The 25,814-nt window shown below is 39.7% G+C and overlaps 2 protein-coding genes across 5 annotated transcripts in view; one reads left to right on the top strand and one right to left on the bottom strand.

Moving 5' to 3' along the window:
• The first annotated feature begins 6,627 nt into the window (after window positions 1-6,627).
• GGACT (gamma-glutamylamine cyclotransferase) lies at window positions 6,628-20,748 on the top strand. Its single transcript, XM_087967318.1, has 2 exons — window positions 6,628-6,768; window positions 19,190-20,748. Exons 1-2 carry the CDS (start codon window positions 6,705-6,707, stop codon window positions 19,678-19,680), a joined length of 555 nt encoding a protein of 184 aa, XP_087823444.1. The 5' UTR covers window positions 6,628-6,704; the 3' UTR covers window positions 19,681-20,748.
• Window positions 19,169-25,814, bottom strand: part of PCCA (propionyl-CoA carboxylase subunit alpha) — a 232,525-nt gene continuing 225,879 nt past the window's right edge. For all 4 annotated transcript variants that reach the window (XM_087967316.1, XM_087967315.1, XM_087967314.1 and 1 more), the window contains 2 exons: window positions 23,198-23,275; window positions 19,169-21,524 (listed from right to left, as the gene is read on the bottom strand). In XM_087967316.1, coding sequence (XP_087823442.1) covers window positions 21,456-21,524; window positions 23,198-23,275 — 147 coding nt within the window. In that variant the 3' untranslated portion in view covers window positions 19,169-21,455. The remainder of the gene's footprint in view (window positions 21,525-23,197; window positions 23,276-25,814) is intronic.

Below are 25,814 nucleotides of genomic sequence, written 5' to 3'. Positions count from 1 at the left end.
ACATTTTAAGTGGCAGAGGTGGCCCTAGGGCTGAGAACACGAGGCCAAGGCCTCTACTTCAGGTCCAGCCTTGGCACTGCTATTAGGTGCTACCGTTCATGGTGACCTAGATGGGGGGGTAGGGAAGTTTTCCTTTCATTTGGAGTGAGATGATACACCAGCAGTCAAGTTAGGTGTTTCCAAATTTTTGACACGGTCTGTGACAAACTGTCCAAACTGTTGCCATCACTGGCGTGGAACATCATGCCCTTGATTCTTGGCGAATGTATCTTTTCTTTTTATGTACTACACTGAGAGCATATGCACCAAGACAAATTCCTTGTGTATCTAATCACACTTGGCCAATAAAGCATTCATTCATTCATTCATTCAAAGATCAGATTAGCCCAGATCTTCCTGGCTTTTCCCAGGGTCCTCCTGAAAAATGTGGTTTTGCCAACAGGTTGGAGATCTGGGAGTGTGGCAGAGCCCCTGCTGCAGTCCTGGTTGCTTTGATGAATGGGTTTCCTGGCTGCCAGTTTTATGTATTTTATTAAGTTGTTGTACACATTCCTATTTTTTTCTCCTTTTTAATTTGTAGTATTGCTCTCTCCTTGCTTTCGTATTTATTTTGTCTGTAAGTCACCCAGAATCATATATATGAGATAGTCATATACACACGTGTGTATATAAAAACACACACATATAAAGGAACATGAATACACATTTGCACCTTTAGTGGGAGGGGGGGAAAGTCACAGCTTCTTGCCAACAACCCCCCCCCCCCCGGTTGTCTGCATATCCCAGACGTCTCCAAACTTGGCAACTTTTAAGACTTGTGGACTTCAACTCCCAGAATTCTCCAGCCAGCATACACAGAATTCTGGGAGTTGAAGTCCACAAGTCTTAAAGTTGCCAAATTTAGGGACCTCTGGCATAACCAAAAGTCCCTTTCTAGCCCAGCCCTATTGTGACGCCAGGGGGTTCCGCCCAATCATCGGCTTTTTAAAGGGCCGCAACCCGGAAACCACGGAGGTGAAAAGGTCGGAGAATTTTACAGTCTAGCAAGTCGGTCGAGGTGGACTCGACGGCCGTTCAACCTGGCAGGTGAGAGGGTGGGAGAGTTCAGGCTGTCCTAGGGAACACCCCCCCCCTCCCGGGATTGGTGCCAGTGTTTTCGAAGGTGATTGGCTAAGAAGCGTCATGTGAAATTCGTGGAGGGGCCGGGGGAAGTTGGCGGGGTGGGGGCTTAGAGTGAGAGAAATACCGAACGTTCGTTTAGAGCGGCCTTTCAAACGGAGCGGCGCGTGCCCCTCGCGAGACCACGTGAGGGAAGGCGAGCGATCGTATTGGTCGACCGCGGTTTTTAAAGACCCGGTTGGAGAGCGATGGAAGGAGCTTTTCGTGGTTGTCCGTTGACGACGGGCAGTCTCGGCGGAGAGCGAAGCCCGAAGTCTTTTTGGCTCGAAGGAATTAACTCTCGCCCCTTGAGCGGAGTCGTAAAGATTAACCGTTTTAGTGGGAGAAAATAATAAGAATGTGCTGACGAAAAGGTCCCGGCCCGGGACTGGACTGGTTTACCCGGTCTGGTGCGCAGACGCAGAAAGGCCTTTGCCTTCGATCAAGGGTTGTGGAAAGAGTTTCGCGGCTCTGTCGGTATTTTCGGGCGATCTGCCTTCTCCACAAACTGGACTTTTTTGAGTTGAAGCGATCAGGCCTCAAGTGTAATGGCTGAGTTATAGAAGTGCAGCTTTCAAAAAACAGCCGCAGAAAAGTCATCCCGTTGAATAGTGTTGAGAGTTGGAACCAGAATATTTAACATTTCTCGCCATCTTATCAGAATAGAGCTGGAAGGGACCTTGGAGGTCTTCTAGTCCAACCCCCTGCTCAAGCAGGAGACGCTACACCATCTCAGACAGGTAATCTAGTCTCTCCTAAAAAGCCTCCAGTGATGAAGCCCTACAACTTCTGAAGCCAAGCCTGTTCCACTGATTAATTGTTCCAACTGATAGGAAGTTTCTCCTTAATTCCAAGTTGCTTCTCTCCTTGATTTGTTTCCATCCACCGCTCCTTGTCCTGCCCTCAGGTGCTTTGGAGAATGTTAACCCTCCCTTGGCTTCGTGACAGCCCCTCACTCTTGCAATACGCACAGTTCAAAACCCTAATCCAAATTTCTGCTGTGAGAACCTGATCAATTTATATGCCGTGCAACAGCATATAAAATTTTTATTAAAGATTTTTTATTTTTGTTTTTAACACATCTCTTGTGAGCAAGGTGATTCCAGATTACAACATTTAAACATAGTCATAGTTACATTTCCAACTATCTTATTTAACATCACCTCAAATCATCCACTAATCTTTAATAAATTTCCATGTCATATTTCAGTTCATTAGTTCAATATCTATGTCATTTCATTCACAGAAGGGATTTCTCTACTGTCTTTAAAATGGACAGCATCAGAACAACTACCCTTTTAAATACATAAATAGATGTTGAGGTTCTGTTTTGCTTATGGTGGGGTTCATGTAGTCTAAATTGTGATGGTTGTGGGGGTTTTCACTTGCTATGTAGTGTGAAACAAGCTATTGTGACCTATAATATATAGCTTTGGTTAACCCAGCCATTTTGGGTTTATTAAACCATAGCTAGTATCTTTCCACATCTAGGATGTGCAGTGAATCTTCTGCTGACAACTATATTAGTGACTTTATTATATTTTTTACAAAGGTACATTGCATTTATTTAATGTACATATAAATATTAAGGTCCTCTGTTGCTGATCTGTCTGCATTTCCTTTTTGGGAGGAATATACCATGATAAATTCTAATTTAAAGCTGATTTCTTTCCACTGATCAGAGTTTAAAATCAAGGAATATTAAGCTGTGCAGAGTGTAGCAGCATGGGGAGTCTTTGGGGGCCCTAGAGTTACACCACTGTTCCATAAGCTGCACTTCCTCCAGTTTGCTTCCAGGTGCAATTCAAGGTGCTGGTTATCACATTTAAAACCCTTCAGGGCACAGGTCCAGGCTATTTGAGGAACTTTCTCACCCCAATGACACTGGTCTGCCCAACTCCTGCTGGCAGAAGGAGCATGCTGCAGGTCCCATTGGTCAAGGAATTTCAGTTGGTGGGGTCCACGAAAAGAACCTCTTTTTTTTGCCGTGGCACCTTCCCTTATCCCCAAGGGGAAATCTGCTCTCATCCTTTTGATCATTCAGAAGGGCCTGAAGACCTGGCTATGCCGTTTGCCTTGAGCCAGGGCAGTATTATACTGGAGGTGGTTGACAGATTAAGAGACAACTGCACTTCCCCTCCCATGTGCATCTTGCTTTTTTACTTCCCATCTTTTTTACTGTAATTTATTACTGCTATTAGTGATATTTATTGGTCATGGTTTTATTGGTTTTTAATGTTTCTAAACTGTCCAGAGTCGAGAGATGAGTAGCAACCAAACCAAATAAATAACTAAATGGAATGATTAAGTGGAATTTGCCTGGTTTGCTAACTTAAAACAGAGCAAATACCTCTGAGTTCCTTTTCACAACTGTGTGAAAGTGAACGGGAAGTCACTGAATCTGAAATATTTTGTGGCTTATCCTAATAATAATTGGTTTTGCTGTTCATCAGATGAACCTTAAGATGAACTGCTTTCAATTACTCCAAATAACTTGCAGTGCAGAATGAATTTTTACAGGCATGAGTTCAGTTTACCAGAGAATCTAATGAAAGTATGCTTTAGTCTACATATATTTATACTATCATTTATCATATAAAATGTCTTTAAAGTGTAACATACCTATTTTTGCTCTCTTCCTTGCTTCCTGGAAAGACAAACCATACTAAGGAATCTTTTGCCATTGAGGATTATACTCTGGAATAAATTGATGATTCTTTTCTTAAATGCAGGGGGGTCCTAGGACTATGAACCACTGAATGCATGTTTAGAATTGTAATAGTCATGTCTTCTTTTAGCCTGTTTTGAGCAAATCAGAGAAAATTGTTGGCTATCACATAGTATCTATACATTATTTATCTATGGGGGATTACAGGGCTCAAAATGCCATATATATTCATGAAAAAATGCTGAGCCAGATCACTTTAATTTGAACTAGTAAGTCATATAAAAGAATCAGAATGACTTGGAAAGATACATTTTTGTACACTTTGCCCTCTAATGCTATAAATATATAAAAAATTCTGAAAACTTTACAAATGCAGTCAGTTATTTTGTGATATTAATACCAAGGAGGATAAAAATAAAACACGGAAAAGGGATTACTGAATTGTAATGTTATATTTAGCTGCAGAGAAGTGTCATTTTCAAAATAAATAGAACATTTTTTAAAAAAAATCTTGTTTTTGAAAAGGTTAGTTCTGAATAATCATTAATTTTTTGCCTTAACTGAAAACAGAGTTCTATTTTAAATCGCATAACAAATATTTATAAGCATTCTATCAATCATGATGACAATTGCTACAAAAAAAGTAGAAGAGTCTTGAAATGCTGTAGAGATGAAGAGTAAATTGGATTGAGCGTGAGTAAGAACCCATATTTGGGGTTACATTTTGCTAACAATGGAGTGATTTCTCAGCCCTTATTTCTCAGCCTCTATTGCATATGCAGTTGCCATCATCCAGCCCCTGGTTTCAGGAAATCTGGTCCTACTGGGAAAGGATGAGTTGCAGGGCCACTGTGAGGAATAGTCTCATCTTTGGCAGATAAGAGTTGTTTACATTCGCTCAGAGTTGGACTCCGATGGGCAAGACCTTATGTAGTTAGTTATCTGGAGTGAGTTTAGTCCTGTGTTTCCTGAAGAAGCAGAGAGTTCTCCGGTCTGTTAGCTCAGCTACCTGTTCGTTAGATCCAGGTCCCTTCTGAGTGTTGAAAGCCACCCAGAAGATGATCTGTAATTAGGTTCATACAATGTCTTAAGGGGAACACCATTTAAATTCTTTAAGGAAGGAAGATATAGTCCCTTAAGCCTTGAAGGAGCTTGTTGGTACACACACTCCTTAAGGAGACACTAAACCCAACAGTCCTGGACAACTATCATTCAGCATTTCCTTTTATGGAGGAGGTCAGATTTCAGCTCTAGAGAACTTGAAAGAAGCAGATTATTTGGACTTGTTTCATGTCAGCGTTTAGTACAGACACTGGACCGATTGTGCTTTCTGATGACTTGTGACAGAACCATGGTTTTAGTTAGGCATGTTCATTGCAGAGACTGCATAGATCACTCTTTTGTGGAGCTGAAGTGGATGTGTCCATTGTGCTCTTTGATCTCTCAGTGACCATTAGTCTTTTAGACAGGCTTTGGGGATTGGTAACACCATACTATGATGGTTGCCTATTTTCTCTGTGGCTGCTTTCAGTTGATTCTGACAAGAGGAGAGAGATTGTGACTAGGGCCCTGCTGCAGGGCTTGGCACTCCCCCTGCTGTTCCACATCATCATGAAACTGCTGGGTGAGATCATTAGTTGGGTTGAGTATCGAGATAATGTCCAATTATATAACTTGGCCTTAGACCATGTCAGTGATGTTATTGATGTCCTGCCCCAGTTCCTGGAGGCTGTGCGGATTTGGATGGGGAGGAACAGACATAGGCTCAATCCCAACTGGGGAGTCTCCATCTTTAGCTTTGGATTCGGCTGCACTTTCCTATTCAAGACTGGTGCACAATTGGGGAATAATTTTAGACTCGTGCTTTCTGCATGAAAAGCAGGTGGCAGCTGTGGCCAATGGAGAAAGGGCATTTGCAGTGATTCATCTTGTGTGCCAGTTGTACCCATTCCTGAATCAGAAGGCCTTGCAGATGGTCACTAATGTCCTAGGCAGTGGAGCTGCCCTTGAAGATCACTCAGAAGCTTCAGCTAGTTTGTAAGCATAGGCAGTAATAAGCATGCTGCAATGCAGATAGTCCTGACATTATGACCAGTTTCTGATCAAGCATGTGAAGCTATGATGAGCACAAAAAAAGTACTTAAGACTCAGATTCAAAATTCTGACGCCCGCAGTCATGTGACCATGATTTATTTTTTTTGTTTGTTTGCTGGAAACTGGCACTTATTTTCAGTTCGGAGCAAAAAATGCCAATTGCAGATAATGAGTTTACTTAACAACCACTGCAAACAAATGTCATAAAATCAGTTCAGTCCCTTAAGGAATGGCACAACTTACAACCATAATTCTGGGCTCAATTATAGTCATAAATTGAGGACTGCCTGTATGCTTATGTGACACTACCGCTCTATGAGCTGCACTTGTTTGGATTTTGGGTATAATTCAGAGATTATTAATTTCCAACGTCACCTATAAAAGAATGCACACGTGTACTAACTACCATGAACAGTTGGTAATCTTATCTTTTTAAATGTTTAAACGTTTCTGTTATTTGTTTAATAATTACCTGTTATATTACTTCATATAGTTATCTATTAGCAGGCAAAAGATAGTCTGGAGTCTCTGGACTAGTCTCAATAGAAGTATACTAATGATTGCTGCCTAGCGTCAATTTGAATAAATTTAATAATAAATAAATTTTATGTTTATCACAGTCATTTTTTACAATGAAGCAGTCAATCCCGCTTAGAATTTCCAATTAATCTTCACACCTATGTGTGAATTCAAGATTGCTCACTGGGCTTCATTTCATGCCTATATGTTAGCCCAGTGCTGAAGTGGAACATTCTGCTTGCAACTTCATTGTGGAAGGAATGCCATGTGTACAGTGCTACGCCTGACTCATGTTTCAAACAGGAGTTTGCACCCGTTCTTAAAAACAGGTATTGGAGTATTTTGGTTCAGGGAAGACTATAAACGTGTCATGGGAATGCTACAGATCACTAGTCATTTGGGAATTTAGAGAGGAAGAGGATGCAGTTTGAGTCTAGAATCTTATGTACCTTTCAGATATGTATGTTTAAAAATGATTTCATACCTTCCTTCATTTCTTTGGGGACTTCTTGACCTTTAAAAGACAGCTGCAAGTAAACAGTGGTCCTGTTTCAAATGAAATTCAAATCACCGAATACTTAATCTGTCTGTGAAGTAAAATACAAAGCATTCTCACAGGTATTGTTCAGTGGTTGTAATGCTGTTTGTTTTCACAAACCAGGATTTCATAGTTTCAGAGCGGACAACTGCTGAGAGAAGGCTCTAACCTTTTGATTTCAAAGGAGCTGTGGTTTCCACTGGTGCCTCCCTGGCTAATGTAAGAAAGGTGTTTTGCCATAAACGCTTCTGAGATATTTGGTAAGGTTGGACAGCGGCTGGCCCAAGCAGGAAGCCCGTGGTCTGCCTCTAAAGAAAATAGCAAGTTACAAAAATGAAAGCATCAAAGAACCAACAGGATGCAGTCCCAGGAGTCTCTTCTGGCATGTGGGTCCTTCTTGAAAGTTAGCACTGAGTGAAGAGTGACCTTAAAACTCGCTTTATTCAAACAGACTGCGCTCAGGTTTAAAGTTCAAGGCATTTTGTTTTTTCACCTGCTTCCTACAGTTTTCAGGAACTTCTAAAGAATTAATATGTAACTATATCTGGTCACTGAGCCAACAGTGAGCACTTTTTTTTTCTTCCAGAGAAAGTGAAGTTATTGAAGTAAAAAGATAAGAAAAATAGGACGCTGTGTTGCAATAAAGTAAAAATGGGTGCGTTAGGATCTTTATAGAGCCATCCGTACTTCATCTTCTGCCCAACAGATCTGGACGTTGTATCTCATTTGGAAACTATTTTAATAATTTAATATTTCAATATTTTCCCTTTGATTACTTGGTGTAAGAAAAAAAATATAGGAGCGAGATACTGGTATTTCTGCTTTGTCAGGCTGCAACCACAGGGCACATATACAGATATTCCTTTTAAAAAAACAAAAAAAACAAATCACAATCACATGACCAGTACAACTGGTCATAAAGGCGAGCCAGTTGCCAAGTCCCAGAAAGGCAGGGGTAGGTAGGGTGAGATGGCAGGCATATATGTTTTATGAGCTATAAAGCACTCATTCCAAGACTGCCATTTAAGCGACCAGCCAATCCCTGGAATATTCTGACCTATTTTGATGTTGGGGGTTGATGTTTTCAGCTTTAGAAATTGGCTTGTTTCTCTTCCCCTAAACCAGGTTGCAGTTACACTTTACTCAAGAAAGGGAAAAGCGAGGAGACAGATAATTTTGTCACCCTGCCAGGGGTGCTCCCTCTTCTCTAAATGGCAGAAAAGTAAATTATTAAATTAAAATTTTAATAATTTCAGTCAGAGGCTTTTAATGACAATGAATGCAGGCAGTCCTCAACTTATGACAGTTCATTATATGACTGTTCAAAGTTACAACAGCACTGAAAAAAGTGGCTTATGACGGTTTTCACACGGCCATTGCAGCATTCCCAAGTCACATGATCAACATTTGGATGGTTGGCAACTGATTCATATGTATGACGGTTGCCATGTCCTAAGGTCATGTGATCACCTTTTGCGATCTTTTTACAAGCAAAGTCAATGAAGAAATCATATTCACCTAACAGCCATGTTACTACCTTAATTGCAATGAGTTACTTAAAATTGTGGCAAGAAAATTCGTAAAATGGGAGGAAAATTCACTTAAATATTTCACTTAACAACAGAAATGTTGGGCTCAATTGTGGTCATAAGTCAAGGACTACCAGTAATACGTTTTTCTAAACTTTTAGAATATCAAAATCTTATAAAACTGAATCACAGAAAATCACATGTAAAGTATGTCCATTTCAGCTTTTATCTTACGAAAATGGCTTTTATCATATCAAATTCCTAGCTCTTGGTTATTGAAGGTTTTGTTTTGTTTTACTTTTGCTGGATTTACCTAGACAACAAAACCTTGGTGTGGTGTGTTAGGTTTGGTCGAGTGAGGAAATAGAGGCAGAGAACAAAGAATCTGAGAGTTACTTTTTGCTCATATACTGCTTTCTTCAGCAGTTTGATATAAGAAAATGTTTAAAAACTACAATCCAAAATATTGCGCTAATATTCTTGCTAGAAAGTCTTGTACTATATTGTAAATTATCATTTTATGCTTGCACCATTATTAAATAAATATACACAGTACACTAGCCTGATTGACAGATCAGTCAAGTTTAAATCTGAGGTTTCTTCTGGGGATGAATAAATGTAGACTTATATCAATATTTTAAGTCCTTTGGATTTAAGTTAATTCACTCTGCTTGATTCCCAAATAGTGGCAGACAAATGTGGAAAATGGAACACTGCAGCGATTCATCTGCTGCTCCCTCCATCATAGTAACAGCTATTTTGCTAAACACGGGCATTTCCTAGACCGCATTACATTCTTGCATAACAAGAAACAAAATCCAGGAGAAGCCAGACAATGAGTGGACAGCTTGTCCTTCAGTGTCTCTGGCAGGATTCAGTGAGAGCTCATTTCCCCTTTAAGTGCTTTAGAGCATCTCTTGGAGTCTAGCTTTGGCACCAAAACAACTCCATCACTTTAGTGGTGGTTCAGGGATGCTATAAATACACTATTAGTGGGGAACTAGTATAAATAAATTAGCTGAATTTTTTAATATAAGTTTTAATAAAAGGAAAAAAATTAAGGAGCAAACATATGCTCTGCTTGCTGATACCAGGACCAGTTACAGTGCTATTAATATGCTTCTAATACTCTTACAAGGAATTACTGAATTGTAGGCTTGAAAAAAAGTATCCTACCAGGTCTGAATGAATGATCCTGGTTAGGGTAAATTATTTTAATTTGTTCTTCCCTCCACCCCAACATACTCCATATGGTTCATTTTTTTAAACACTCACTTTTCCTTACCAAATAAGCCTTACCAGAAATCAGATAGGCTGTCAGTTATAGTTAAAAGAAATTGCTTTAAAAATGACATACAGGTTTCACTCATTTTCCTAGGATATTAAACTTTCATGGCTGCAGTATGAATATTTCATGACAATCTTTTCAATAAGTTGTTTTGTCCTGAAGAATATAGTGACACCTAATTTCTGACTAGTCAGAATTAGTTAAATACTGTAGTTGCCCACTTTTTCCTTTGGAATACAAATTAAAGTACATCTATTTCTGCTGTTTTATATTTTATTTATACTGCCCAGTTGTTTATTTTTTACTGTCATTGTATAAAATTAAGCACTAGCTATTGTTATTTCCTCTTGCCACAAGATGGCTAATTAGCCTTTCAATGGAGGTGAAGTGGTTTATTTAATTTTACTCAATTTCTATAACTGTCCTTCTCAGCCAAGTAACTTAGGTGGTTCTAAAACTATAAAATAGTTAAAGCAATAAAGTGTGCACACACACAAAGAACTACAAGTCCTGGAGCAACAGAAAAGTTAGCATCCACATTTGTGTACATACATCTGGTTAACAACAGCAACATGGTATCCTTTTGCACAAAAGGATACAATTGCAAGCAATTTTGCAACCTGGATTTTCCCTCCCCTAATAGCTAGAATCCTGATTGCAGGGTACAGCAATGACTGGGGGAGAAATCTCTTAAACAGTTCCTGCAGATTAATCCAAGGAACAGGATGTGGAAGGTTGCTTGGGATGGGAACCAGCAGGATCCCTTGCTCTGTTCCATGCAAAAGAAAGAAGGCAGAAAAAGTTCCAGAAAGTTCTTCTCCCTCACCCTACCCCAGAAGCAGTGGGAAAAAAGACAAGCTGGTTGGTTTTCCATGGAAGGGGAAAGAGAAGATTGTCATTCTTTCTGCATCCAAGCCAAAGCTAAACCACCAGAGGGGACCAGAAGCAACCATGCACATTTAAGGCTACAGGGTTTTACTTGCATGCAATCCCCCATTAAACACCACCTAAATATCTAAGCTAAATGTGTTTCAGCACTTTATTACTCATTCTGGTGTTTCACTTTGGAAACAAATATTTAGTTTAATATTTTGATTTTGATTTGTGGAGGGCAATAAAATCAGTGTCTGTAGCATAAAACCCAAATCAGAATTCTGGTGTGACATCACATCTGTGAGAGAAACCAGTATTCTGTGAAGTCACTTAAATCAGTGCTTGACCAGCATTTGACAATGAAATTCCAATTATTTAAATCACAATTTAACTGATTTAAAGTAGGGTTAAATGATGCCCACTCATACTCTATCAAGAAAAACCACACACACACAAACAAAACAGCAGTCCTAAACTCCTCTCTGAGAGCTGGCTTGGTTAAGGCACCAGACTAGAAACCAGGAGCTGCTTTAGCCACAAAGCCAGCTGGGTGACCTTGGGCCATCCCATTCTCTCAGCTCTGGGCAAACCATTTCCAAAAACGCTGCCAGGCACTCATCAGAACCCATGAGCAACCTGAGGTCATACCCATACTGAGCCTTCTGGCCTCTTACATCTTAGATATTTCCTGGTCGCTTCATATATCTTTTGATGCATCAATGAAGCAACACCAAGAATAAGTTTCTCTCACACCTCCATCCCTTTTCTCTTAACCACTGGCACAAAGTGTTTCACAAAGTATGCCAGTGGTTAAGAGAAAAGGGATAGTGTGACAGATACCTTGCTCTTGCTGCTGTCCCACACTTTGTGGCCTTCTGCTTCTGCTATCCCAGGACACTGAGCATTTGAACAATATGAACATTTCAAGAATGGAAGGGTAGAAGGTGCTGAACATTGTGGTTACATGTACAATCCAGGGTTATTTATCTTGTATGCTTGTTCTCAGAATTCAGAGTGAGAAGGCTGAGCAGGTAGCTGAAGGGTTTCTGCTGCAAACATTGGTCTTATTTTAAGCTTTAATTTCCTGACTAGCTATTTACCTCTATGAAATAGAGTAGACTGCCAATAACCAGAATCTAAAAGGGAAACTATATCCCCATATCTTAAGCAAAGCCTTGGGCTTGGAGACTACTTTTGCCTATGGAATCAATTCTGCAACAGAATAACCAGCACTTCATTTCTCTATGATACATGAAGATGAAAGAGCTTTCTTCTGCTTTTTTTAATGAAGAAAAAATTCTCTTGTTAAAACATAGATCTATGTTCCCAATGAAGAAATTGCATAATGTAAATAAAGTATATGTTTTGCAGATGGATATGAAGATTTTAATGTACATTTTCATTTCCTTTTTGTATATACATGTTACTAACTCTGGCAACTGACCTCTTGATTGTGAACGATTTGTTTTACAATTCTCCATTTAGAATTCAAAGTGAACACAAGTCCCCAGTGGGAATTAACTGCACGTTTGACTCTGAATCTTTTTCAATCCTTCTTCCTGAGGGGTCTGCATTTCTTACTCATACCACAATCTGGAAAATAATGACATTTTTGTTCCAAAGAGGGGCCAGACCAATCATCATTAAATTCTTATCTTTGTGGATACTGCCTTAGCTTTCAATTAGTAAGAATATCAAGAGTTGGAAGGGACCTTGAAGGTCTTCGTCCAACCCCCTCTCAAGCAGAAGACCCTATATCAACTCAAACAAGTGGCTGTCCAGTCTTTTCTTAAAAGCCTCCAGTGATGGAGAACCCACAACTTCTGAAGGCAAGCTGTTCCACTGGTTAATTGTTCTCACTGTTAGAAAATTTCTCCTTGGTTCTAGGTTGCTTCTCTCCTTGATTAGTTTCCATCCATTGTTTCTTCTGATGCTTTGGAAAACAGGTTGACCCTGTTCTTTGTTGCAGCACCTCAAATATTGGAACCCTCCTATCATGTCGCCCTAATCCTTCTTTCCACTAGACTAGACATACTCAATTTCTACAACTGTCCCTCATACATTTTAGCCTCCAGCCCTCTAAACCAGGGGTCCCCAACCACCGGTCCGCGGACCGGTACCGGTCCGTGGAACAAGTCCTACCGGCCGCTGGTTTGCTGGGTGCTGCCATCTTGTTTTGATGAAAAAGTGCTTCCGGTGAGCTTTTCCGGGTAGAAAGCTCACGGAAGCACTTTTCATCAAAACAAGATGGCGGCGCCCAGCTGATGTCGGTACCGGGCCGCACCATAAAAAAGGTTGGGGATACCGGGCCGCGGCGTAAAAAAGGTTGGGGATCACTGCTCTAAACCATCTTTGTTGCTCTTTTCTGCACTCTTTCCACAGTCTCAAAATCTTTTTTATAATATTGTGACCAAAACTGGATGTTGTATTCGAAGTGCGGTCTTACTGAGGCTTTATAAATTGGTACTAGTACTTCACATGAACTTGATTCTATCCCTCTTTAGTGACTTCATGGCTAAGGTAGAAGTTGAACTAGGGAACAAGTTGACACTTCCGTACTCTGCTAGAAACTTTCAGATTCTGTTGTGAGATGAAATTTGAGAGGGGGAAAACCAGAATGAATACAAAGTTTGTGTTTAGGTTGAGAAGACCCTGATCAAAGGCAGTTGCTGTAGTATGGTGTTCTATGCTGTTTGCTACTCTGGCTTTGTCATTGTCAAGTTGGGCATACATCAGGGTTGGGCTGCTGGGGGTTTGCAGGAGTTTGGGAGAACCCCTAGCGAAGATTCTGTGCAGTTCAGAAAACCCCCAAATCCCACTCCTGGCTGGCCCCACTCACCCCATCCCGCCTCTCCCAGGAGTTCCCCACGCAGCTCGTTTTAGATGCAGGTAAGTGCAGGGCATGCAGGGAGGCTGAAAAATGGGCCTCCCAGAAGTTCAGGAAGACTGGAAATGGGCCCGTTTCTGGCTTCCAGAGAGCCTCCGGAGCCCAGGGAGGCTGTTTTCACCCTCTCGGAGGCTCGAGGGAAGCCTCTGGAGCCCGGGAAAGCAAAACCTCCCCCACCATGGTGCAGGAGGCCGACTATGCCACGCCCACCATGGCCACTCCCACCCAGCAACCGGGTAGAGAAAGAACCCTTTGCTAAAAATTTTGAAGCCCACCCCTGGCCTACATTAATAACCAGTATATTCTGAAGTCTTAAGTAGCATGAATTTTTAGATGTTTTTCTAAAGAATTCTGGGAATTATAGCTTGAAAGCATAAGAATTCATTAAACAGGGCCAAAAAAATTTTTTAGCCTAAGAGTACCGGTACATCAAGAACTAAGGCAAACTCCATGTCTATCAACATGGATAGATACAAAAAATAAACTCTCACAGGTACATGGCCATAAACTGGCATATGTATACACACAACTTCCCAAGAGATGCATAACTTTTCTCACGCCATGAACTGACACATACATGCGCACATGTGCAAACTAAGTTTTTCATTGGGAGGAAAGATGTAGCTCCGGAGACTCTGGCTGGATTTTTTTCTACAAATATTTTGGTGGGTTTGGCTGTTTATTTTGCTTGGTTCATTGGTTTCATTTTCCACTTACAAGCATTTTGGACTGTTAGAAGGCCCATATTAGTACAGACAATTACAATGCACAACACATGTTCTAACAAATGAATGGGGGGAAAGAGAAAGGATTTGGAAGAAGATTAAGTTTATGTATAATTAAGCTCAGGTTCAGATGCACTATCTGCCCTTTAAAGCAGGGGTGTCCAACCTTGGCAACTTTTAAGTCCTGTGGACTTCAATTTCCAGAATTCCCAGCCAGCCAGACAACCATGCTGGTTGGGGAATTCTGGAAGCTGAGATCCACAAGCCTTAAAGTTGCCAAGGTTGGGCACTCTTATTTCAAAGTATCTCCATTACCTTTTCCTGACTACTAGCTTCCAGATGGTTGAATATAGTCATTACAGTTATCACCTCCATCTGGAGTGATGGGATGGGTTATAGTCTAACATATTTAGAGGACACCAGCCTGAGAAAGGCTATTCTGCACCTGATAATTAGAGATTACATTGTTGTGCTAGAAAAACAGATATGGTCTTTCCTGAGCAGTTTTTGTCAGAGGAAAATCCTGAAAGTATCAGGTATATTGAGCTGTCATTAAACAAAACCACTGGGGAGAAAAGGGGGTGTTACTGGATCTTGTGACTTAAATACAAGGGCTTTTTTCCCTTTGTGCTAGAAAAGCTACTTTAAACATGGGATATAACATACACACAGAGAAGGTGAAACTCAACGCTTATTTCTGTTAGTGGCATTTTGTTCTCTGTTAAAAACAGTATGGCTTGTTAAATTCACTGACAAATAAATCTCAGTGGCTGAACTTGATTCAGCATGACTCAAAATACATTTTGTACCCATTTATTAGAAGCGTTGTTGTTTGACCATTCAATTGTGTCCGACTCTTGGCAACTTGATACAGAGGTGCTATTCGACCGATTCACACCTATTCAGGCGAACCGGTAGCGGTTATTTGGCATGGGTTGCCAAACTGGTGGCAACCCCTGGCTGGCCACGCCCCAAACCCGGTCGCCCAGTCGCTCACTTGCAATCGCTCTCCTAGCTTTCCGTTCCCCATGTCCTCTTTCTCCCCGGGGGGAAAGGAAGAAAGGCATGGATGCTGCAAGTATCGCTTTCCCCGTGTGAGTAAAGTGCCTGGAGTGAGAAAGAGTGTGGTCTGACAGAGGGAGTGGGGATGAATCGAGAGTCGTGGAGCACTTTTGCAACGTAAAATAAATGCATTTTGGAAGCAGGTCTTTTAAAAACTTCTCCAAGGATTCCCCATGGATGCTGCAAGTATCGCTTTCTCCTTGTGAGTTAAAGTGCTGGAGTGAGAAGGAGTGCGGTCTGACAGAGGGGGTGGGGGAATCCACTCAAGCCTTGGAGAAATTTAAAGGAGCTGCGTCCAAAATGCTTCTCTGTAAAGTGCTCTCTCTCTGTGTGTGTGTGTGTGTGTGAGAGAGAGAGAGAGAGAGAGAGAGAGAAAGGGAGGAAGGTAGAGAAAGAAAGAAAAAAATAAGAGAGAGGGGGATAAAACTCCGTGCTATTATTTTTAATTGTTCCATTATTTATCGTGTTAATATTTTACACTGTCCCTACACCTAGAGTGATTTTTCTGCCTTTCTTTTGCCCAAGGCTACCACATATTTTTCAGGGTTTACATGCATTCAATGTCAATAGTCCAGAGCATAAAATATACATGTGTTTAACAAGAGTTGAAAGGGACCTTGGAGGTCTTCTAGTCCAATCCCCAGCTCAGGCAAGAAAACTGAGGATGCCAAACTCTGAGTAGAAATCCTGGGAAAGGTGTCAGAATAATACTTAGAAGGGACCTTGGGGTGAATCCTATACCATTTCAGAGAAATGGCTGTCCAGTCTTTTCTTGAAAACTTCCAGTGATTGAGCACCCAGAACCTTTGGAGGCAGGCAGTTCCACTGGTTAATTGTTCTCACTGTCAGGAAGTTTCTCCTTAGTTTTAGGTTGCTTCTCTCTGTTCAGTTTCCATCCATTGCTTCTTGTTTGCATTCTGCTTCTTTGGAAAATACATTGTCCCCCTTTCTTTGTGGCAGCCCCTTAAAAGCCTGTTGCCTATCACACTCTTGAGTAAAGCATGTGAGCCATTTCCTCCTTTCAGTGGTCCATGAAGGTACATCTATAGTATGCAGATAATAAAGTCAAAAAAGATGAACAACATTTTTACAGAACTATAGATAAGTTGAGGCTGGGTGACAAGGAATGGCTGGGAGGGGAGGGGCCAGGTAAGGCATCCCTTGATGTGAGTGACATTGAGTTGGCCACGCCCACCCAGTCACATGCCCACCAAGCCATGCCCACCCAGTCACATGCCCAGTAAGCCACACCCACCCAGTCACATGACCACAAGCCACACCCACAGAACCGGTAGTAAAAAAAATTTGAATTCCACCACTGACTTGATAGTGCTCTCCATGCTTAGAAGCAGGGGTGGGATTCAAATTTTTTAACAACCGGTTCTGTGGATGTGGCTTAGGTGGTGGGCGTGGCTTGTTGCTCATGTGACTGGGTGGACGTGGCTTGGTGGTCATGTTATTGGCTGGGCATGGCCAACTCAATATCACTCACATCGAGGCACACATCTCCTCGCCTGGCCTCATGACTGTGGGGATGCTGCAACAGCCGTAAGTGTGAAAAATGGTCATAAGTCACTTTTTTCAGTGCCATTGTAACTTTAAATGGTCACTCCACACAAGCAAAGTACCAGCAAAGGAGGAAAAAAAACTCCAGAGAAGTTCCTGAGACAGGAAGTCTAGTCCTGCCAAGAATGTAATAAGGGTTAACGGAGAGGCAGTTTCTGTAAGCAACACCAGAATGTTTCCTTCCTGCCTTCCTTACAGGATTAGGCCAGTAATTTCTTCTAACAACCGGTTCTCTGAACTGCTTGGAATGTTAACCGGTTCTAGCGAATAGGTGCAAACTGGTAGAATCCCTCCCCTGCTTAGAAGTACTAGAAGTATGAGAACTTGTTTCACTTAAGGATGAAAATGCACCTCAAGAGGCCACCAGATGTTACATCCCTTAGCCTTATGTGTGAGAAAAGTATATGGAGCCCTGTTATTCCATGTATTTTCAGGTGTAGAGAAAGACAGCTAACCATGTGTCTATCTTCCCCTTCATCCTTCAATACTGAAAAGAGAAATGGCCCTAAAGGTCAGTGGGCTGAAGATCTGATATGACTTTCAACTTCTGAGCAAACTGTTCACAGACATAAATTATGTCTGGAGGATTACAATCAGATAATTTACTTTAAAAAAAATCCTATCTTTATTATTTTTATAAATAAGATGGAAAACATGCATACTATTCCTTCCTCCGCCTATTTTCCCCACAAGAAATACACATTCCCTGTAATTCCCTGTAAACTTTTATTGTTTTGGTTGTTAGAAGCCAACTGGGAAGCTTGTAAATTCTGTTTTTTTTAATTCACTGCTTAGTGGACCCTCCTGTTCATGTGCTTTTTGTGAAGTTACTTGACTAGTAATAAGATTATAGATGCTTTACTTAGCTTCAGGCCAGTGAAGAGATTGGGCAATCATTTGTCTGAAATGGTCTTCTGCCTGACCAGGGGTTGGACTAGAAGACCTCTGAGGTCCTTTCCAATTCTGTTATTCGGAGTTAATGTGAATTGGGATGAGAGAGACTCACTGACCCAAAGTCACCTAATTGGCTTTCATGCTTGAGGTAGGAATTGAACTCAGTGTTTCCTGTTTTCTGGCCTGGTGCCTATTAGACCAAACTGACTCATTCTTTATTATAACTGTTAAGTAGAATTTTACTTTTTTAAAGAAGTATGAAAAGTCCTTATATCTGATTTTTTTTGGTTATTTTGCTTTTTTTCCTTTTAATTTCTTGTTCTGTTTGTTTCCTTTGTTCTGTTTAATTATTTAAAAGAAAAGTTATGATTCTGAAGACCTAGGTTAGTGGTGGCTAACCTTTTTGGGCTCCTGTGCCGAAAATTGTGCTCGCGCTCGCATACCAGCACCCAGAAGGCAATGCACGTGGCCCCCTTGCGCACGTGCAGGCGATCCCCCCACCGCTGCCCCCTTACCTGCACAGGGCATGTGTGCACCTCCCAGTTCATTTCCGGCCCATTTGAGGCCTTTTTTGGCCTCCCAGAGGTTCAAGGGAAGCCTCTGCAGCCGTTTGGAGGCCAAAAATGGGCCCATTTTGTCACTTCCAGTATTTCTGGAAATACAGGAAGTGACGAAACAGGCGTGTTTTTCTGCCTCCAGAGGCTGCAGAGGCTTCCCTCGAGACTCTGGGAGGCCAAAAAAGGCCTCAAATGGGCCAAAAATCAACTGGGAGGTGCACACGTGTGCAGTGAGGTACGTTTGGCTGGGGCTCTTGTGCCCGCACAAATGGCTCTGCGTGCCACCTGTGGCATGCGTGCCATAGGTTCGCCATCACGGACTTAGGTTCTTGAAACTGTCTTGATCTTTGCTGAGTTGTCAATATTCTTTTACTGAACATTTGTAGAGATTAGAAATGTAAAGATCTTTAATAATAGTTTGTAATAAGTGGCTTCTTTGGAGGAATGTGCTAAACCATTCTCAACTGGGCATAGTTGCTTGACTGGATGGAGAGAGAAGTGATCTTTATTAGCTCAGATTGTAGGTACAGAAAGCACTGGAATCATGTGTATGGCTGCTTCACCCAAATCATAGGACTTTTTAATGCAGTTGTGAGACCCAACAGAACTTTATAAAGAAACTAACTAGGAAGTTGTCTAATATGCATAACGATAATCAACTACACGTTACATTCATTATAGTGATGTTTTTGCAAATTTTAATACAAATGTGAGAAGGAGCAGTTTATACTGTTGTTTTGTTTTAAAAACAAGTGTATTTATTGCTGACAGAGATGTAAAAAGCCTGCTAATGCAAAATACAAAAATTAATTCTTTCTTTCTTTCTTTCAGTCCCTTCAGTTGGAAGAATGGTCCGTGTCTTCGTCTACGGGACACTAAAGAAAGGCCAGCCAAACTATCCACACATGATAAATGGGGTTCATGGGGCATCCCAATTCCAGGGCAGAGGACTTACAGTGGAGAAATACCCACTAGTGATTGCAGGCAAATATAATATCCCTTATTTGCTGAATAATCCAGGAAAGGGGCACCGTGTTATTGGAGAAATATATTTTGTTGATGATCAGATGTTGCAGTTCCTTGATGAATTTGAAGGATGCCCAAACATGTATCAGCGTACTCCACTGAGAATTGAGGTACTAGAGTGGGAAAATAAAAATAGCACGTCTGAAGGAACATCAGCAAATAAAAACATCCTGGAATGTTATGTGTATAGCACTACTACTTATCAGCCAGAATGGATCCATCTCCCTTACTACGATAATTATGATTCTTTTGGGAAGCATAATCTTCTGTACGTCTTGCGAGAAAGCAGAGAATAAAAGTGAAAAATCAAACAATACTTTTAGCTATGAACACTTACCCAGGCGCTGAAGAACATCTTTACTATTTTATGTTGAAATGCAGTCCTAGTTTACCTCTTCAGAATATAATTGAATTAACTTATGTTATTAAGTGAATGTCCAAGTGAACAAGATAATGAAAGAACAATCCGAACGCCAGCACTCATGAGATGAAGCATTTGTCTTGCCAAAGTTAAACAGGGTAATTTATATATTTCAATTATGTTAGAATATTACCAATATTCAGGTAGACCTATCACTTCTCAAAATGTGGGAATGAATGAATGAATGGGGGGAAGGACATGAATGGAAGAGGAGGCAAAAGTGATACTAATATGCCTTATTTTTTCATTCCTTACGGCCCATTTCTGATTAATGAATATTTCTACCCAGCTATTGATTTTAGTACATATAAATTGCCTCCTAATGTCTTCTTCAGCTATTTAAAACTGCATTGCATATTTTTGGTTGAAAGTTCTGAACCATCAGCATTCTTGTATTTTTATCATCTTTTTATATCAGTGATGTATCTATTTCTTTTTTGCCATTGACTTCTTGCAATACTGTATATAATTTTAATATATCATACTGCTTTTCTTAATATGAATCTTCTTAAAACTGTAAATTGTATAATAATGATGAGTTAAAATTTGACAAAATTCTTATATTGCTACTGGTTTCAACTAAGATAACTTGTTCAAAAGTTCAGAAATCATGGATTTTGGTATTTTTTAAAAAATCACACTATTCTAGAGTTATAGGACCTGAAATATGTAATCTCTTCCATTTGAAATAAATCTATTTGGCAGTATATAATGAGAATGGAGGACGATCGTACATTGCTTCTTCATCTGCTGTAAAGGAAGGAGAGGCAGAGCCTGGGAGCAGAGTCAAGAGAGGAATTAGCCTGGAATCTACATACTCATCAGCAGCAAGTTCAGCCTCTCTTGAACTTCCATAATTCTTATCTACAGCCAATTTACTGCTGATTGTTAATTGACTAGATTCCTGTGTATATGCATTAGCAATAAATCTGATTAACTGCAATTTGATTCTTTGCGCCATACATCTGCTACCTTAATTGCTCTGATAAGCTATTCCATCAAAAATTACAGCTGCATCCTTCACCTGAGTGTATAAATCTGGTAACATCTGAAAGGCATCAAAATAGCTCAATGTTGTCCTTTGTTGGATAGAAGAGAAGGCTTGTCAGCTAGTCTCGTAACGCCAACAACTGTTGTTATAGTCAAGCACATTACATAAAAGTTCAGATTGTGTACGAAAACCTTAAATATTTTTAACATACTTTTACTGACAAACTTGTCCGTCAATTTTACAGACTGATGAATTGTCAGAAAATATTTTCAGTCTCATATATATGCACATACATCTATACACTTAAAAAGTTTAAACATCTTAAAATAGTTTATCTTAAAAACTTTAAACATCACACATAGTTTATACACCAAAATGTTGATTTTATTAATTTTCTTCATGTAAATAGATCTAATGAAAAGAATTACAAATTTCATATATACAAATATTTATAATGTAGTGTAGTGAAATGTTAATTTAAATTGTGAAAGATGACCTAAATCAACCCACTGCATTTTTATTTTTGTTTTTTTGTTAAAAAAAAAAAGTAAAGCAATAGTTGAGTTTACATAACTCCTTTGCTTTGATAAACGTTCATTTTAATTTCTGGTTGACCATAAAATAGGCTATTCCGACTGGTAATTTTAGAAAGAAATGATTTATTCCAATTCCACAAGTTCATCTCCTTCCCCAACAGTATCGCCAATTTTGCAGTATACCGCTTTCACCTGTAGCACAAAATAAATAAATACATACATGGGTTCTAAACACATTTTTATTTCTAAATTGTAGTTAGTTATACCTAGAGAATAGAGTCTGCCAACAATTGGAGCAGCTTTGCCTAATTACCTTGCCTAGCCAAAGTGTCTTTTGTATATAAGTGTGCGTGTGTGAATGGAGGGTAGGGGTATATCTATGAAGCCCCTTGAAGGGGTTGAAGTGTGCATTATTTGAAGAAGGGACAGCTTCAGTTCCTCAAAGAAGAGATTCAGAGTTTGCATCGCTCATGGCATTGCCCTGCACAAAGTCCCTTACACACTCCTAAGCTCATTCATAGTCAATTCCATATTAAATAAGTAAAACAAACGTGAAATTATTGATACCTACAAAAATATCTTTTGGAAGATCTTTAGACAAGATGCATACTTTCATTTCTACCCAAACATCACATCAATAAATGAATGTTCATTCTTTAACACTATATATTTTCTGACTATTCTGTAGAAAGCAGGATGCAAGAAGCTATATGGAGTAGCCCATATGGCCTTTTCCATCTTTTCTTGGTTTCGTTCATGGTTTTTCTAAACTCATATCAGTGCCTGAGATTACATAATTCTGCTGTCTGTATTATTTATTAATTAGATCAATTTACACAGCTGCCCCTCTTACAATCTTAAACATTCATTTTAATGTTCTGGATGAACAGGCAAATGTTTTGAGGTTATGAAGAAAGGACATTAGCACAAACAAAATATTCTAGTCCAGTTGTAGCAAGCAAGGAAGGGGCTTATTCCAGTTCTATAAATGCACAGATTTGCCCATGTGCCCAATACATAAAAGGTGCCTTTGCAAAAGTTAGTCCAAGGCATACTTCGTGAAACATAATGGGACACATCTAAAATGAAGGTTGGGAAAAGCTCATCTGGAATCTTACATGTAATATAGGTAGTTCTCAACTTCCAACCATTTGTTTAGTGACGGTTCAAAGTTGCAACAGCACTGAAAAAAAGGAACTTATGACCATTTTGCTCACTTAATAATTGTTGTAGGGTCTCCATGGTCACTTGATCAAAATTGGACATTTGGAATGTATTTATGACAGTTGAATTGTCCTGGAATCATGTGATCATTCTTTCGATAAGCCAAGTCAATGGAGGAAGCCAGATTTGCCACATCGTTCACTTAACAATTGTGGCAAAAAGATCACAACATGAGGCAAAACTCAACAATTGCTTTGCTTACCGACAGAAATTTTGGCCTCAGTTATAGTCAGAAGTTGAGGTCTGCCGGTAGTGATTTTTATTTTATTATTATTATATTTGTTTATCTGTATCCCACCTTTATTATTTTTACAAATAAGTCAAGCAACATATCCAACCCAGTGAATATATCCCAACCCAGTTTCCTATTCCTGTTTTCCCCACAACAATAACTCCATGCGGTAGAATGAGAGTGAGTGACTGTCCCAAGGTCACCCAGCTGGAACATTCCAGGAACAATGCTGTTGCTAATAAATTGTGACCTTAAGCATTTGGTAGTCCAAGTCCTGGTATATACCATCACAGTCTCAGTATAATACCCTGTAATGCCAGATTTTCTGAGTAATACTTTGCTTTCTTTAAATAGCGTTATGTTCAACCTGTCAAGTATTATAAGACACTGGAGCTTAACTGAGACATACCTTGCCAGTTTTAGAAGCAACCAAACTGTTCTGCATTTTCATAGCTTCGATCACGCATATTTCTTGACCTTCTGCAACCTGGTAAAAGCAATAGATGGCACTGATGTTAAAAAAATAAAATCAAAATCAAAATATACCATCAAGCTGTTTCATTCTTTCCAAAAATTAATAGAGGGATTCTGTTTGGACCCTGCTCGTAGAGGAAAGCAGGCAGCTAGTGATCCATAATGCAGTTCCATCTACCCATTAAACCTGCAGCTACGGATGAGATTGAACACATTGTTTCTTTAGAACAATTAAATATCATGACTGAAATATGAGAATATTTTTCTCTAATATTATCTTCGAAAGCGATTGCTTCTGAAGGAGACAGTATGGACCACGCCATCCACTCTGGTCCAACAAGATTCTGAAGGGGATTGAGGATGTGGAACAGAAAGAGAGAATATAAAACAAAAGAGCATTTTTGTTTGCTTTGGAGATTTTGTAACATTGCTTCCAAAACACTATCGGCAATGGTTTAAGATTCTTCCATAAAATGATCTCAAATACCAGGTGAATTATTAGGGTTAGGGTAATTTAAAAAAACAGCCTCCCTTCCAATCTTTAATGCTTATTTTGTTTAATAATGTTTAAGGAAAATTCACTGAAATTAATAAGTAAATCATGACTAAATTCTTATTTAAATAAGTAGAAATTGAAATATATTCAGTTTCAACTAATGCATACATACAGCAGGGATGGGATGCTACCGGTTCGGCCCAGTTCTATAGAACCAGTAGCTGCGAAGAACAGCTGACACCAAATAGGTTCGGTGTTTGGCCCACCTGCCTGCCCGGGCTCTAGGCTGTCCTTTATTCCCCGCTTTTCCCTGCTGCGCATCACAGCTGAGGTTGAAAAAGCAGGAAACAAGAGGATTTTCAAATGCTGCACACCTGTGCACAGCACTTGTCAGCTGTCCAGGTGGCACAGCTGATTATTTCTTGCAAAGGTTGCACACACACGTGTTATGATTGTCCGTAGTTTGGAAAACTGGCAAATCGCTCCACTGGCTGGACCCGCCCCTCCCTGTCCACTCCTTACCTGGCATGCGAAACATCCAACTTGCCTGGTTTGGTAAGTTGCTATTTTTCCTTCCCCCCCCCCCCATCAGCTGTTCTGCTCTGCCAGGAGATTTAGATTAGCTAGAAAACAGGAAATCCTTGGATTTCTTGCTTTCTAGCTAATCTAAAAACAGAGCCAAACTTTCCTTAGCACTGAAGCTTCTACTTTTCAGTGCAGAGTCAGGTAGCCTATTGCAGATAGATCTCTAAGTGAATCTGTGATTCTGTGAGCAACTCAATCTGCCTGCCTGCTTTGCCTGCTTTTGGGTAAAAGTTGTTCTTTTTTTATAAAAAATTCAATATTTACATACATGGTGTGTTGTGAGTTAATTTTGTGAGTTTGCTTGCAAGCAAATTTTATGTGACAGACTCAGCCGATTGCAGATAGATAGATCTGTAAGTGAATCTGTGATTCTGTGAGCAACTCAATCTGCCTGCCTGCCTTGCCTGCTTTTGGGTAAAAGTTGCTCTTTTTTATAAAAAAAATCAATATTTACATAAATATTTATAATATTTACATACACGCCATGCCCACCCAGTCACATGAGCACCAAGCCACACCCACAAATTATGTCACACCCACAAAATCGATTGTTAAGAAATTTGAATCCCACCCTGATATACAATAAACAAATGGTACAAAAGAACCACCATCTATATATACCCTTAGGTAAAATTCTGATTACAAAATTGTACATTATAAAGAAAAGTAACTTTAATATAAGCTCTGAATGTAAGGCATGCAGTACTGAAATTATTCTAGATATTATACAAAGTCAGAAAATCAAATTCAGAGCTGCATTATATCAAATTATATACTTATGGACATGTGTGGGCTTATACTGCATAATGTTTCTCCTGCATGTAGCAGTCTAAAACATCAGGGAAAATGTAGTGAAACTTGTCAAAATTGTTTATATTTTTCAAGAAGGTTTCTTACTATTTGTGTACCTTCTTTCCATTTACACATTTTATATTTATAATCTGCAGTTGTCCTGCTACGATACTATATTTTTCAATTGTGTTTAACGTTTACAATTCTGATTCTTTTAGATTCTGATTCTAAAGAAAAAAAAGAAATATATTAACAAATAATATTCCTGTCATACTTAAAATCAACTTATGGTATACACATTGAATATTCATCTCTTTGTAAAGGATTTTTTTTAAAAAAATCTGTCATTTGTTAATTTAGAATGATGCTTTGTTTACACAATGGCATGGGCATCCAGTCACTTTATTTCTGTGACTTCCCAACAAGTTTGCAAGCAAAGTCATGTGACCTAAAAGGCTTCAGCTATTATCTACCAGTTGAGAAGATGTATTAAAATAGTTCAACATGGGAAAAGGTTAACATTTAGGATTTTCCCATTGTTTGTTTTAATTAACAACCCCCCCCCCCCCGCGTAAATTCCATTTGCAAGTTTGCTTAGTCTTTGGAGAGTAATACATGAGCTACAGGGCTTCATACCCAACAGGTCAAGCTCTTCTCATCTATTTCCTTGCTGTCCACC

The sequence above is a fragment of the Notechis scutatus genome, chromosome 5 (assembly GCF_049901735.1).
Source record: "Notechis scutatus isolate UNSWTSFEM ecotype Mainland chromosome 5, rNotScu1.2, whole genome shotgun sequence".
NCBI lineage: Eukaryota > Metazoa > Chordata > Lepidosauria > Squamata > Elapidae > Notechis > Notechis scutatus.
Note: the sequence above shows the minus strand (reverse complement) of the source record. Positions and strands in the feature narration are given on the sequence as shown.